The sequence below is a fragment of the Copadichromis virginalis genome, linkage group LG10 (assembly GCF_057382275.1).
Source record: "Copadichromis virginalis isolate Kocher_CV1m ecotype Utaka linkage group LG10, C_Virginalis_male_GT1.1, whole genome shotgun sequence".
In the NCBI taxonomy this organism is placed as follows: Eukaryota; Metazoa; Chordata; class Actinopteri; order Cichliformes; family Cichlidae; genus Copadichromis; species Copadichromis virginalis.
In genome coordinates this window covers 19,152,642-19,167,994 of record NC_140627.1, presented here as the reverse complement: position 1 = coordinate 19,167,994, position 15,353 = coordinate 19,152,642, and the positions used below count along the sequence as shown (strand labels likewise).

The window sequence follows — 15,353 nt, the reverse complement described above, 5'->3', positions numbered from 1 at the left end:
AGAGACACGGCGTTTTGCATTTTGCATAATTTTAAAAAGTTTACATTTGTTCAGTATTGAACAGCAGAAATTAGGTTTTCTTTTCGGAAGTATATAAAACGAAAAAAAAAACGTAGGCCGACAGCGCTGTAAACAACGGTAGACTTGTGCCTAACAAGCAAGTGAATAATGAAGTACAGAGAGAGAGAAAGGGGTGGGAGGGAGAGAGAGAGAGAGAGAGAGCAAAACAGTAAAAGTCAGAGTGAATTCATGACGATGTTTATGTGAAGCGTAGTTTGGATCTTCTTTTGCTGCTGGTTCGGTCAATATTGTTTTGGAGAGACATCAAACTAACAGCTTTAGAATCAGCGCGTAAAGGGCGTGAACACAAAGCGCGGACCTGCCGACAGATCAGAATCAGCGAACTGTCGGCTTTCAGCCCCGACTGTGAGAAAGGCGACATCTAACTGATTCTGATCCGCGGGTTGCGCTGTGTGTCTAAGTCTTTGTGCAGAATCCATGTTCCTGCTCTCATTTACTGTCTTAGCTGTTTGGTGGTTGTTGAAAGTTTGTGAGATTTCACCAGAGATTCTGGCATTTCGGGCAAAATAAATTTATATTAAAAAATCGATTCAGGATTTTACCCAAATTGTCACTAGGTGTAAATGTCCAAATGAATGTGAGTGTGAATGGTTGTTTGTCCCTGTGTGTTAGCCCTGCGACAGACTGGCGACCTGTCCAGGGTGTACCCCGCCTCTCGCCCTATGACAGCTGGGATAGGCTCCAGCGCCCCCCGCGACCCTGAAAAGGATAAGCGGAAGTGAATGGATGGATGGATGGATGGATTCAGGATTTTAATGAATCGATTTTACGTTATCCAAGCCAGAATCGATTTTAATCGATAAATCGATTATAAGAACCCACCCCTAGTGGTCACTAAGTAATGGCTGAGCTTGCTTGACATTTCTAGCTTTCTTTCAGTTTGGTCAGATCTTCACATTTTATTAAAAAATCGGTCAGACTTTTGTTAAAATGGTATTTGCAGTAATATATATACATTTTCATGACAGACAAAGGCAGGAGTACATGCTGAAATATTCTTAGATCAAACAATAAATAAATGTCTTTAGCAAGTTACTTTTAGTTTCAGTGTGAACTCCGATAAAACAAAGTATAGAAGAGAAAATATGTTTCTCTACATACCTGTTTCAAAAAAGTATACTTTAAACCAGTGGTTCCCAAACTTTTTTTGCTAGGCCCCACACCGAAAATGGAGATTTTTTAAAACTCATTTTTTTCCGTTTATGTGTGGACGAGGAATACAGAGTGTCACGCAACGTCAAAGGTATGTGCCTTTTTTCACGTCACGGTGTGCGCCACGTTTACATGAGATAAATTGCAGAATGGGAGATAAAGACAAAATACTGTTACTGTTAATCTTACTATCTTCTGGTTTTACACGCTTACATATACACACGCAGTTACTGTCCCTCCATTTAGAAAGGCAGAGGCGTCACGGTGTGATTATTTTACTGTAGTTGGTTTTTTTCATGTGTAATAATATTCAACATTGCTATTAATTCATTTTTCAAAAAACGCCTCTCTGTGCAAAATGGGTTTAAAAACATAAACAACTGTAGGATACTGTTTGTCTGTGATTTGAACAGCCCAGCGCGTGCTCCCGACACAAGGAAAACCAATTCTGCAGGGGAGACCTACCTCGGCACTTGTGCAGGTGAAACCAAAAAGAAGATATGCTTCACCATATTTTCTAGTCTTTGGCTTAGAATGAAGTTGGTTTGGAAACATATTCAGCTATGCTTCATCTCCTGCTTTGCGTTTCTGTGGGCGCCCCGTGCTAGCAGTGTCCAAGCGTTTTGTCCCCCCCCCCCCCCCCGCAATGGCTCTGCGCCCCCCCCCCCCTCCTAGGGGGTGGGCCCCACACTTTGGGAAGGTCTGCTTTAAATAATGGTTCATTATGTTCTAAAATGGCGACACTTACATTTAACCCAAGATTATTACAAAAAATTCATAAATCACAACATAAAACTCAAATAATTTTTCCTGATGTACGTATAATGCATTGATATTAGAAAGATGCCCCAAATATCAAGCCTTTAGTATTCTTTCTAGAAAAACAAAATTCATTTTTCCCTTTTAATTTCTTTAATGAAAAACATTAAAAAAAAAACCCAAACAAACTTCATATGCACAGCAGCTAGCTTTTGATTGTGGAAAGGTATAATGAAGAAAGGTTAGTCCTGCTGCTACTTTTTTCATTGGATACAGTTGCAATAATTTCTACATGTTAAGGGAAGGAATTACCCCTGCAGAATTCAATTAAGAAACATTCAAATAAAATATTAATTTACTTATTTTAGGATTTCCCACTTTAATTTTCAAATGGTTGTCCTTTTTAGTGTCATGGTTATATGTTACATTTTACAAATTACACACTGAATTATAAATGTTTTGCTACATGCGTTTCATTAAACTACAGCACTCTGTGTGATATTTGTATTTTAGCTTTTAACAACTTTTTCAAAGATTTTTTTATTTCTGCAGTTTGAAAGACATAGATTATTGGGTTTAACATGGGAGGCGTGACACTGGCTAAAGATAGGTTTACAATCCTTGCATTTGGATGCATTGTACTCCCAAAACTATAAACAACTAAAATAGGAATGAAATATATTGCCACTAATGAAAGGTGACCTGTACAGGTTTTCAAAGCCTTCACTCTTTCCTTACATGTAGAAATTCTTGACAAAGAATAACCTATACAGCAGTAACTTCCCAGGATAAATATCAGAGGAAGCCATAGAACAAAAGCTCTTGACCAAGCAGAAATTGTTTTGTTAGGGGTAACATCATTGCAGCTAAGCCGATATATAGGGCCATGGTCACAATAATAGCTATTAATAACCACAGATTCACAAAAATATAGTCTTGTGAGAAGGCCAACTGCAGTTCCTGTTAGAGCAATAGCAAGAAGCCAGAAAAAAGCAATCAAAGACAGAATGATTTTGTGGCTCGCTCTCATTTGATAGTGCAACGGGTACATGATAGCCATGATTCTGTCAAAGGACAGAACGACCAGATTAAAAGCTTGCATTGAAATTAAAGTGAAGCAGAAAAACATGAATGTCAAGCAGTTGTTGTAAGAAATATAATGATGGTTAAACAGAGAAATGTCAAGAACCTTTGGCACCAAAGCAGAGTTACTTAACAGGTCTGTAAATGCAAGATTAAAAACTGCAATATATTTAGGACTTCTTAATGTATGGTCAAAAATGATTATAAGCATCACAGCTGTGTTTCCCACCACTGAAAAAATGTAAATGAAACACAGAAAGACAAAGTAATACCTAATATTAGGTATGCCAACAAATCCACTTATTATAAAATTTGCTGGTTGCACAAAAGTGGTGTTTTTCTCAGCAGCTGAGTTTAAAAAATCCATTTCAAGACGTTTTTGTCGTCTTCTTTTTTTTCCAATTCAGCCAAGCTTTCTTTAGTGAAGCCTGCCTCTGAATAGAAGGAGAACAGCTTTGTGTTTTGTTCCTTATAGCAGCTATCTGTTCCCTTGTGGAAGTAACAGGGTGATTAAGGCTGAATACAGAAAGGCTAGGCAATAGGGGTAACTTAATAAGGGTCAAGCTTGTCTGACTATAGCAGAAAGTTTCTCAATTTCCTTACAGAAAAAAAACTCATATATAACTGCTAAAAAGCCCACAACAGTTATGATTAAAAACACAATATTACAGTTTTTCTCAAATGCTAAAACACAAAAGCCAATCCTCTAAACCAAATGACCAGTTGTCTAAACACATTTAGTAAATCTAGCCATCATTTACCAATATCATAAACACATGTCACATGAAGACACAATTCACAGAACACAATCCTCCGTTGTCATAAATCTAAACACATCTTTCCTTTAGTGATGTGTCCTGTGTGTCGAAACATCGAATATTGGTCGTGTCCAAATTCATGGGCTGCATCCTCCTGAGGTCGCATTTGTAGACCGATTACGTCACAGCGACGCGCCGAAGGCTGTCCAAATTCGTAGACTCCTCCGAATGCAGCTGACAAATGCGTCCTCCTTTTCCCCGAATTTGAAGGATGGGTCGGGTGTGTCCTTCGTGGCCTACCATATCCCAGAATTCATAGCGCGGCCCAGCCAAACTCCAGTTTCCAACAATGGCGGCCGCTACTAAGTTTTAAAATTACTCTTACTAATCTTTCTGGGTCACAAAATAAACCTTTAACATATTTTCAGGCGAGAAAGTACCTGTGTAAACATCAAATATCTGCTCGGTTTATCAAGATATCGCATATTTGCAAAAGTGCTTCGACGTTTTCGGAGACGTCTGCTACCAACCAGCTCGATAGCTAGTCGGGAGCTCGAGGGTCACTGAGGCCGCCGAGAACGGCACAACTCCCGGTACATCATTTTCAGATCACCACGGACTTTCGCTACTCGGGTTAAACATAATATATAAGTCACTTAGACAACCTAAAAATGTTATTGTTTGGCTTTTTTCAGTGTTTTATTTGTTCGTGAGTAAATCGGTTTGGCTGAGATTAAAGTTATTAGATTAGATTAGATAAAATAAAAGTTTATTAATCCCCCGGGTGGGTTCCTCCTTGGTTTTTACACAGCTGAATAAACATCAAACAGAAAACTGATTAAACAGAAGTATGAGACGGTCGAGAATTTACGCCAGTGTCCTGTTATATTTTAGATAGCAAGGAGCAGACGGCTGAGTTTATTAAACTCCACCGAGACAGCAGTGACGCTAATCAGAAGACTAGACCGTCCAATTTCACAGCCGTTTACTCCCGCCGTACCCGACCTTCTGAGGACCCGGCCCACGTAGACCACGAAGGCTGGGTCCTCAGGAGGATGCAGCCCATGAATTTGGACACGACCCGTGTGTCGGGTAATCTCGGGGGCGTTTTTGTGAAGCGCGTATCGAGGCTTGCTTTGATTACGTATGCAGTGACGTTCGAGGCCTCGCGGGCAGTCCGTACCACGTGACTGATTCAGGGACTGGTTCACCGATTCGCGCCAGATTCGAAATAAAATGGGCAGAAAAACACAGCTGATTTTCCCATCACACTGTGTTGTGGAATTGGATTACGTACGTGTTACAGCAATATTTGAACACAATGAACACACCTCGCGTCATTCATTACACACAACGACTCAAAATTGAAGACACCTGTTGCTAATGCTGTGACCACATGTATAAAAGCAAGTTCAGAGTGCACAGTATGCTGAAGATTCCAGACAAACACAATGGATGTAGGTAGAGTCAGGGGAAGAGGAATTCGATGCAGAGGAGGGAGAAGAGCTGGTCCTGGAAGAAGAGGAGCAGGCCAACGAGGAAGAGGAGTTCAAATGAGAGTAGGAAGAGAAGCAGGCCAGTAGCACTCACTCCCATCATCACTAAGTGCTTAGAGCAGCTGGTCCTAGCACACTTCAAATCCTGTCTCCCCCCCACCCTGGACCCCCACCAATTCGCATACCGCCAGAACAGGAGCACAGAGGATGCAGTCTCCATCGCACGGCACTCTGTCCTCTCACACCTGGACAACAACAATACCTACGCCAGAATGCTGTTTATAGACTTCAGTTCAGCATTCAATACAATCCACCCCTCACAACTGATCAGGAAACTGACAGACCTGGGCATCAGTTCCCTCATCTGCAAATGGTTACTGGACTTCCTGACCAACCGCCCCCAACATGTCCGGCTGGATAACCACTGCTCATCTACCATCACAATGAACACCGGTGTACCACAAGGCTGTGTGATGAGCCCTTTCCTCTACTCCCTCTTCACCCACGACTGCAGACCTGCTGATGGTTCCAACACCATCATTAAGTTTGCAGATGACACCACGGTGATTGGCCTCATCAGTGACAACGATGAGGCCGCCTAAAGGGAGGAGGTGGATCGTCTGGCTGAGTGGTGCGACACAAACAACCTGCTGCTTAACACCGAGAAGACCAAGGAGCTCATCGTGGACTACAGGAGGAATGCTGACCCACATCCACCCATCCACATTAAGGGGACGGCTGTGGAGCATGTGAGCAGCTTCAAGTTCCTGGGAGTCCACATCTCCGAGGATCTCACCTGGACGACCAACTGCTCCAAGCTGGTCAAGAAGGCTCACCAGCGCCTCTTCTTCTTGAGGACTCTGAGGAAGAATCACCTGTCCTCAGACATCCTGGTGAACTTCTATCGCTGCACCATCGAGAGCATCCTGACCAACTGTATAACAGTCTGGTACGGGAACTGCTCTGCCTCGGACCGGAAGGCGTTACAGAGGGTCGTGAAAACTGCCCAGCGCATCGCCGGAGCACCACTTCCTGCCACAAAAGACATCTACAGGAAGCGGTGTCTGAAAAGGGCTGGGAAAATCATCAGAGACCCCAGTCACCCATCACATGGACTCTTCACCCTCCTGCCCTCTGGGAGGCGCTACAGGAGCCACCGGACTAAGACCACCAGGTACTGGAACAGCTTCTTCCCCACAGCTGTCAGACTCCTGAACTCTGCCTCCTGACATCTGACCCACGTTAAACTCATGGACTGAACATACACACACCCACAATGGACAACTGTACCCTCAAACACACAATAATAACATGGACTGAACCACCACTCACAACCACTAGCACTTTATATAGCCTCTGTAGAAATTATCCACACCCTCACTTATCTTAACTGCACTACTGTATAGCTCTGTGTAAATAATCATTCTGTACATACGATAATTTTTAACCCTATGATAGGTTTGTAGCTTGTACCTATCCGCTGGAACGTTAAAGACAATACAATTACACTGCAAAGCAAGACACAAGTAGGCAAAGTTCTTCATGTTACTCGTGCACGGGAGAGAACCGGACAAACGCCGTTCCTTCGTCTGACCCCAGTTGCTCTCGTCCGTCCTCCCGTACCACTGTCCTTTTATTGAGGTTACATGAATATGCATAGGTTCATTAACATATGACATCTACATACAAACAAAGAGTACCTTGCCTGTGTGTGTGTGTGTGTGTGTGTGTGTGTGTGTGTGTGTGTGTGGTGGATGTGTTTGTGTGTGTGGTGGGTGTGGTGGGTGTGTGTGTGTGTGTGTGTGGTGGGTGTGTGTGTGTGTGTGTGTGGTGGGTGTGTGTGTGGTGTGTGTGTGTGTGTGTGTTGCTGATCAAAGGGTCAAACATCCTTGGTCAGGAAGAGGGTAGACTAGACCCCCCCCCCCCCCCCCCCCCCCGGTGAGGAAGTCCAGCAGTTCATCTAAACAGAAAAGCACTTAGACTAGAACAGACGTAGCTACGTTAATCCTACCATAAAACAATTAAGACAAGATGCAACCTCTTCCCATGCTCCCAGGATGTAGGTGTGCATTCTATTTATGGAATACACACCAAGCCTCTGTAGCCTGTTAAAGATCACACAACTTATCACTACACAATTGATTATACACCTCTAAGCATCTATGGTTAAATATTTCTAAGCATAAATAACAATCAACAATACAAACTCTAACACCCTACAACTGTTTACAACTTGCATAGTTCCCATTTCTGTATAACTGTATATCTCAGATTTCTGTAAAGTTATTTATTTCATATTCTGTATAGTTTTTCATATTTATATCCTGTTCATATCCTGTGCATAGCTTGTACTCACTACAGCCTGTACATACGTATAGTTATAGAATATTCACAACATACTTCATACCATGTACATTATAACATACCATAATAGACCCATTTCTGTAATATACTTACATATCTATATTATTGCTAATATATATTGTAATATATCTGTTACAGGAAAAATGATTCTATGTTTCTTTACCTTCTTTTAAATGTACAAAGATGCCCTTTGTCTATGGTTAGATTAGTTTAGAATTATCCTTTTAGACTTTCCCAGCAGACATATTGTTTTGGGACATATTGTTTTAGATTGTTTTATCTCTCACAGCTTTCTCCCAGCTCTCTGCTGACGAGAGCTGGGAGTTGTTTATTTTATCTGTTTATTATTTTCTTATCCTGTTCTCACTGTCTCTCCTATAAAAAGTGCCAAGCCTCTGTTCATGGTGTGAGTTGTTCTCAGCAGCTCACCCATGTTCACGTTAAAGCATAAAAAGTAACCTTGTCTCATTGTGTCTTTATTTCTCCTGGGTTTTTTACAGAGTTTTCCCCCAACATTTCTTGGTCCTTCGGAGCCGGAGCACCTCCATCGTGTCCCATCTCCGTGACCAGTCCACGTTGTTCGCCTGTCGACAGCTCACACACCAGGTGTGTGGAAAAAGACCAAGAGCGTTAAATTCGGGTCTTGGCCAACGTCTTAGAAAGCGACCCACGGTGGTGGGACCCGATCGAGGTGGACCAGACCCGGCGACACTGACCAGGTAGATACAGACACACTGACACAATCTTGCGTAAAAGCGCATTTTAAATTCAGGGAATTTAAAATAGCGGAAGTAGCTCGTCGACTGGTAGCTCTGGGAGCTCGTCGACTGGTAGCGTAGCTCGTCGACTGGTAGCTCTGGGAGCTCGTCGACTGGTAGCTTTGGAGCTCTGGGTAGCTCCCCCAGCTGGGTCTAGACTGGGTCTAGGGAGTAAGTAGCTCTGGGAGCTCCCCTTATCATAAGGGTTCCGGTCGCGCGCGCGTCGAAGCTGTGAATGTGTGTGTGTGTGTGTGTGTATTGTTTTAATTAACGGAGCAAGCTGAATTTTCACGGTCCAATAAGAGACTGAGCTGCTCCTACTGTGTTTTTCTTTTACTGCTATTCACTGACGTGCTGGTGAGTTGAGAGAACGGTCGAGTTCCGTCTCGTAAAGTTCACACCGCTTCCGGAACTAGTCCGAAAGTAGAAGGGCATGTGAACAACCACTCTCGTCTCTAATACCAGCGAAGGTGATAGCAGCTGTATCGTGTATATATTACTTAAACAAAAAATAAGTAAATACATAAATAAGATGGGTAATCTTGTGAAATTAAAACTCACTCCTGCTGACGAGCAGTGGTGAGAAAAGAAAAGTCCAGGCGCCGGACAAAACAATGTCTGTAAATTGAGAAATTTAAGAAAACAAAATATAAACAGTCAGAAGAATAGAACTCAACTGCCAGTTTAGTAAAACCAGAAGACGAGACACTGTGCAGTGCCCACAATCCTTTTAGTAAACCAACACTCATTCCTGCAGCCGCATCTGCAGCAACACCCATATCAGGAAGAACATAAAATCCCTTATTAAGTGAAAACTAGAGATCACAGTAGTTTGGGGTAGTTTAAAAGGGTTGAAAACAGACCCCACTGAGTAGATATAAATATAAAAAGTACGAAATAAAGATAAACAAAGGGAAAATTACAGTAGAAATTATCTTTAGAGTATTTGAAATTAATAATAGCAAGGATAACAACCTGTAAAGTGATATTAACAATGAAACACAGTTGGCATGATGACCATGCCCACAATGTATAAAATGGATATAAAGCAAATAATTCACACGAAAATATTTTAATAACATAAATAAGGTATATTAAGGCTGTGTCACTGTTCAGCCAAGGACAGTGTGTGAAAAGGTAACTGTCTCCACCTTGGGAAAAGGATGATACTGCAGGTCATCTGAAGCCCTTGATGGATACAAAATAAAATATAAATAATATAATAGAACTGCCTGATCCGCCATGCAACAGAGAGAACAAATGTGACCGCAGATTGGATGAATTCTAAATTATCTGTTTGCTGAATAAGATGATCCTAACTAACAAATTGGCTCAGTAGTAGTATAATGGTACACACTAATAAAACATTATAATATGCTATTGCTGTTATATAAGACAAAGAGGATAATATTAACAATGACATAATATTAATATGAAGAGGCACCTTAGTCGGTTATGATGTGAGGTGGATAATTGTTAAACAGTAGTCTGCATCAAGCTTAAGGTTTGCTGAAACTCAGGGTAATGACATGTGAGATGAAGACAATACAGAGAATAACTAAACTAATGAAGTGCACAGAGGCACTTGACCAGCTTGAAACCTATCATCCTAGAATGACACATTGCTGAGATATAGAGCACACCTATAATAACAACCAATAAGCAAAACCCTGTAGACAACAGCTAAAACTACAGGATTGAGAAGCTGAATTAAATATGTAGACACTGCTAAACTGATGAGCATGTTCCACATGTTCTTTTTCTTTTTTGTTTCTTTTAGAGCAGAAGCTGCTGTAACACACCCAAAGAAAGACTCTAGGTCTGACCAACCGTCTCAGTCGTGGGCAAAAAGATGACAGTCAATAAAATTCTAAAAGATAATTTATTGACGAAAAATATATCAAGAGATAAAAGATAAAACAGTCCAGTGTCCCACTTATGAATTGTATAAAAACACACAGTCCCAAGGCCAGAGCCAGCTATGCCACACGGCCAAGTTGCACTCCACATGTTGCCTTTAACAGGGTTAGAAGTTGTCCTTGGAGACCCACCACCCTGCAAGCATATAGTCAGTGGTCACTCAAGCCTCTGCAACTCTGCTGCCTTTAGGCTGTGGCATATAATAGGCCCTGGACTGCACAGAGAGACAAAACGACACACAAAACCACTCCCAACCCAGTGCAACTTCACACAATAATATGGAGCTGAATTAACACAGGCACATTAGTCTACCATGTTACAAGCTGCATGCTATTAAAAGCCAACATATGCAGACTTCTGCCTTGTTCGGATGGCAGCATTTTTCTTTTTTTCTTTTGTGTCCTGACACGTTTATGTTTTTGTTTTTGTTTGATTATTTTGTTGGTTTTGGAAACAAATTTAAACGAACTTGTGACAATACTTGACACATGGTGATTAGGCATATGATTGAAAAATGCCTAGGTTTAGAGCTGTGAGCTATGAGCTGTGAGCAATGCAAAGTTAAATATATATATGTATAAATGGGAAACAACCCTAACTTGAAAGTTTGAAATGTGTGAGATCCATGATTTGTTTGAAAAACTAGAAATTATTTAAAACTGCCTTAAGTGAAAATGTAGTGTTGCATCTATTCTCCCAAACCAAGAAAAAAAAGAAGAAGCATTCTGTAACTTAAAAATAAGGCTGACGTGTTGACAATAGACTAAAACACTAATTCGCAGGTGGCTATCAGGAACAGAGAGGCGAGCAAAGTCACAAACACCAAGGCTGCAGACAGCCACGCAGAAACAGCAGATAACATGGAGACAACGCCTGCTACAACCGTGGAGAGGAAGGTCACTTCACACGAGATTGTAGGAGTAGGCCACAGAGAAATAATGCAAAACAGTTTTGAGGCAGCCACTTAAGAACTTACAGTTTTCAAAGGACAAATTAGTTGTAAAGTCAGCTGCAGGCCACACAACTGTACAACAATTAACTGCTGAGTGCATGCTAAATGACACCCCACCAGAGCTAAAAGCACTACACGATGTGGCCCATCAACACACACACGCCACATCCACTTTCCAGAAACCAACCGAGTATCACAACATTCTGAGATTTAAACAAACTCCAGGCCCAGATCCACCTTATGATCAGCAAGTGTGGAAGCTAGGAGAACAGCCTCTAAAGATAACACAGGCCGCAATTGTGTAGGTTACGCAGTGACCACAGACAGCAGGATACTAGAAGCAAAACCACTTTCTTCTTCATATTCTGCACAGAGCGCTGAGCTGATAGCTGTGATTCGCGCATGTGAAATACACAAAGATAAACAAATAAACATTTACACAGACAGCCAGTATGTTTTCTCTGCGGTGCATCATTTCGCAAAATTATGGCAAAACAGGGGAATGATTACATCAACCGGAAAGCCGGTTCAGCATGCCAGCCTGCTACAACGCCTACTGACTGTAATAAATTTACCACAACAACTCGCATTGTGTAAATGTGCAGCTCACAAAACTGATGGCTCTTTCATTACTACAGGCAACAATTTTGCTGACAGAGCAGCAAAACAGGCGGCACAAAAGACAAACTTCACACTGATGGCAGTGGACACACATCAGATTCCGCTGGATGTGTTGCAAACTGAACAAAAAGCGGCAAGCACAGCAGAGCAGGCAAACTGGCTAAAACACGGTGCAGTTCTGACAAACGACTTAATGATGTGTTATGGCAAGCCAGTGTTGCCAAAATCTCTCCACAAAATGGCGGCGTTAGTGACTCATGGCTGTACGCATTTGTCATCGGGGGGAATGACCTGTATTGTCAACTCTCATTTCTACACTGTAAATTTTGAAACTTCAGCAAAACAATTTGTCAGAACATGCATGACGTGTCAAAAATATAATGCTCAGGGTAACCTGCGAGTAAAAAGAGGCCGCTTTCCCACTCCACCTCACCCTTTTCACACAATTCATATGGATTTTATTGAGCTAAGCGAATGTCAAGGGTCGAAATATGCCCTAGTGGTCATAGACGTGTTCTCAAAGTGGCCAGAAATTTACCCAGTGAAAAAGGCAGATGCAATTTCAGTAGCAAAGTGCCTGTGCAATCACTTCATACCCACATATGGCATCCCAGCTTTGATACGATCAGACAACGGCACTCATTTTGTAAATGATGTCATCACTAAGGTCTCTGAAGCACTCGGTTTCAGCATAAAACACCATTGTGCATATCACCCTCAGAGCGCAGGCCTTGTAGAGAGAACTAACGGCACTATAAAACAAAGGCTCAGGAAATGCATCGCAGAAACAGGAAGGCCGTGGCCTGAATGTTTGGGTTTAGTGAAAATGTGGATGCGCTTAACGCAAGGCTCCCATAAACTAACTCCATTTGAAATTATTCATGGTAGGCCGTTCCCACTGCCCAGCACCAGTCAACCAATAGACAAATCAATCAGAGAAAACACATTAGCAGAATGGATGTCTAAGCTGTTAGAAAACAAGGAGATCATTGTACATAATCAACAACCTGATGATGTTTCTCCAGTGTCTTGCAGATTACAGCCCGGTGACTGGGTTCTGATCAAGGTGCTCCAAAGGAAAAACTGGAGCGCACCCAGGTGGGAGGGACCACATCAGGTTCTCCTCACCACGCCCACCGCTTGCAAAATTGCGGAACGACCATCCTGGATCCATCAGAGTCACTGCAGGCGAGTAAGTGAAGCCATCTAAACTCAGTCGACACAGGCTCGCCCAACTGTTGTGATCTCGCCCGGTGGAGGGAACAGCCTTTCTGGCCGGGGGGTCTACTCACGACAGGAGGGTGTGTCCTGTTGTCATGAGGTGGTGGCTCCTAATAACTGCAGCGGCCCTGACCCTGGCCGGGCTCCTCATCTTTGCTTCCGTGAGGGACAACAAGTCACGCTATATGAAGAAAAGGCAGACACTGTATGACAAAGGAAAGTACACCAAGTTTCCCCATGGCTACGCCACTAACTTCTGGTGGCAGTTTATGAACACTACAGCTCACTTGAATAATAAAACTGACTGCTATGCATGTACCCATATGCCCCTATCCTCACAGACGTCTGGCCTGTGGCCGTACAGCATACCTGAAGATCGCAGTTGGTGCCTGTTGGGCCTGGCAACACATCCAGGCTACGGTACTCTTTGGTCCAAGGCCAACTACAGCATCCCAGCAAAAGCAACCTGGAGGTCATCATCACCCACAAATGTGAACTGTTCCGGACAGACCTACCTACTGACCTGGCCCCAAGTCTCAGACCCACTGCCTGATGTAATTCTACTGAACAAACTGAACGCATCACAACTGCCAGTATGTGTGATGAACAATGGATCGCGGGCAGTGGGGGAGCTGCCTACACACCTATGTAAGTACATATACACTTTCTGCCCACCAAGGAATGAGAGGAAGTGTATGGCCTGTTCAATCAACGACACCTGTGCCAGTAACACGACGCTGATGAGCCTCAACTGTCGCTCCGACTACAGCTACCGAATGCCACTACAAACAAAGACTCAGTACCAGACAGGATGTGCACGGACGGCACCCAGCAGTAGAGGAACCAGAGTTTTGGCTGACTGGTACTTCCTATGTGGCAATAAGGCTTATCTGTCACTCCCTGAAGGTTGGGGGGGTCTGTGCGCCCTGGTGCAATTATCAGATCACGTCTTCTTCATGCAAAGTGTTGCACATCACCCAAGCAGCCGACAGAGACGTGAAGTGGACATCGCCTCACCCAATTCTTTCGGCATTACAGTGGACACTGGAGTGCCGGGAGAGTTTCACATCTGGGGAGGAGGAGTGAAATTCTTACAGAGCTTGATCCCCGGCATTGGAGTTGCCGAGGTGCGGGATCACGTGGAAATCAACCGCTATGCTCTGCTACGACACATCAACTTAACTAAAACCCTGGGAACGGCCTTAGCAGGAGAACAGAAGGCCATCAGAACGATGGTGCTGCAGAACAGACTGACACTAGACCTGCTAACAGCATCACAAGGAGGAGTTTGCAAGCTGATCGGGGAGACATGTTGCACTTTTATCCCTGATGGATACGAAGCTGGAGGAGACATTTATGAAGCTTTGCAGAATTTGACCGTTCTGCAACAATATCTCACTGACCACACACCTGTAGCAGCTACAGCACAAGGCTGGCTGGACTGGCTGTTCGGCGGTTCATGGCTGGCTGCTGTAGCAAAACAGTTTGTCCTTCTAGGTCTCATCATGATAGCACTGCTCATATTAGTGTTGTGTGTGTTGCCATGTCTAAGAGTAATGATTTCAAAGATGATAACAACTACAATGACTGCTTATGTTGCCGTGCCTCAAGAAGAACAGCATCCCGTTGCAATTCTGTTAGAGGAGAACTTGTAATAGCTGCTAATAAATGACGTGGTGATTAAAAATGACTTGTCAAGTGATCATGCACTGATTAACACATTAGTAGTTTATACAGGTACAACATAAGGTTTTCTTATTCTTTTATTTTCTTTTATTTTTTGTAGTTTTAGTTTTATTATTTTTCTTCATTATTACTTTTATACTTTCTTTTACTGTATTTTCCTTAATTCTTTTATTCTTTTATTTGTTTCATTCTTTAGCCCACATGATTTACATTTCTGCTATGCTGACATTTTGACAATTAAAAAATTGCTAAAGATACTTAATAAATAACCTTTACAGACAATTGTTGTATACATTTAAAATAAGTTAAAACAGGAGGGAATATGTTACAGGAAAAATGATTCTATCTTTCTTTACCTTCTTTTAAATGTACAAAGATGCCCTTTGTCTATGGTTAGATTAGTTTAGAATTATCCTTTTAGACTTTCCCAGCAGACATATTGTTTTGGGACATATTGTTTTAGATTGTTTTATCTCTCACAGCTTTCTCCCAGCTCTCTGCT

At 42.5% G+C, this 15,353-nt stretch overlaps 2 protein-coding genes across 2 annotated transcripts; one reads left to right on the top strand and one right to left on the bottom strand.

Moving 5' to 3' along the window:
* Positions 1–2,473: 2,473 nt before the first annotated feature.
* Positions 2,474–3,442, bottom strand: LOC146700286 (olfactory receptor 1C1-like). Its single transcript, XM_085471391.1, has one exon. The coding sequence runs from the start codon at positions 3,440–3,442 to the stop codon at positions 2,474–2,476; it is 969 nt and encodes a 322-aa protein (XP_085327517.1).
* Positions 3,443–13,190: 9,748 nt separating this feature from the next.
* LOC146700285 (uncharacterized) lies at positions 13,191–15,189 on the top strand. Its single transcript, XM_085470456.1, has one exon. The coding sequence runs from the start codon at positions 13,261–13,263 to the stop codon at positions 14,818–14,820; it is 1,560 nt and encodes a 519-aa protein (XP_085326582.1). The 5' UTR covers positions 13,191–13,260; the 3' UTR covers positions 14,821–15,189.
* The last annotated feature ends 164 nt before the right edge of the window (positions 15,190–15,353 follow it).

What these genes read in the sequence shown, in the direction of transcription:
- LOC146700285 (XM_085470456.1), top strand. Translation starts at nt 13,261, where the DNA reads ATGAGGTGGTGGCTCCTAATAACTGCAGCGGCCCTGACCCTGGCCGGG.
- LOC146700286 (XM_085471391.1), bottom strand. Translation starts at nt 3,442, where the DNA reads ATGGATTTTTTAAACTCAGCTGCTGAGAAAAACACCACTTTTGTGCAA.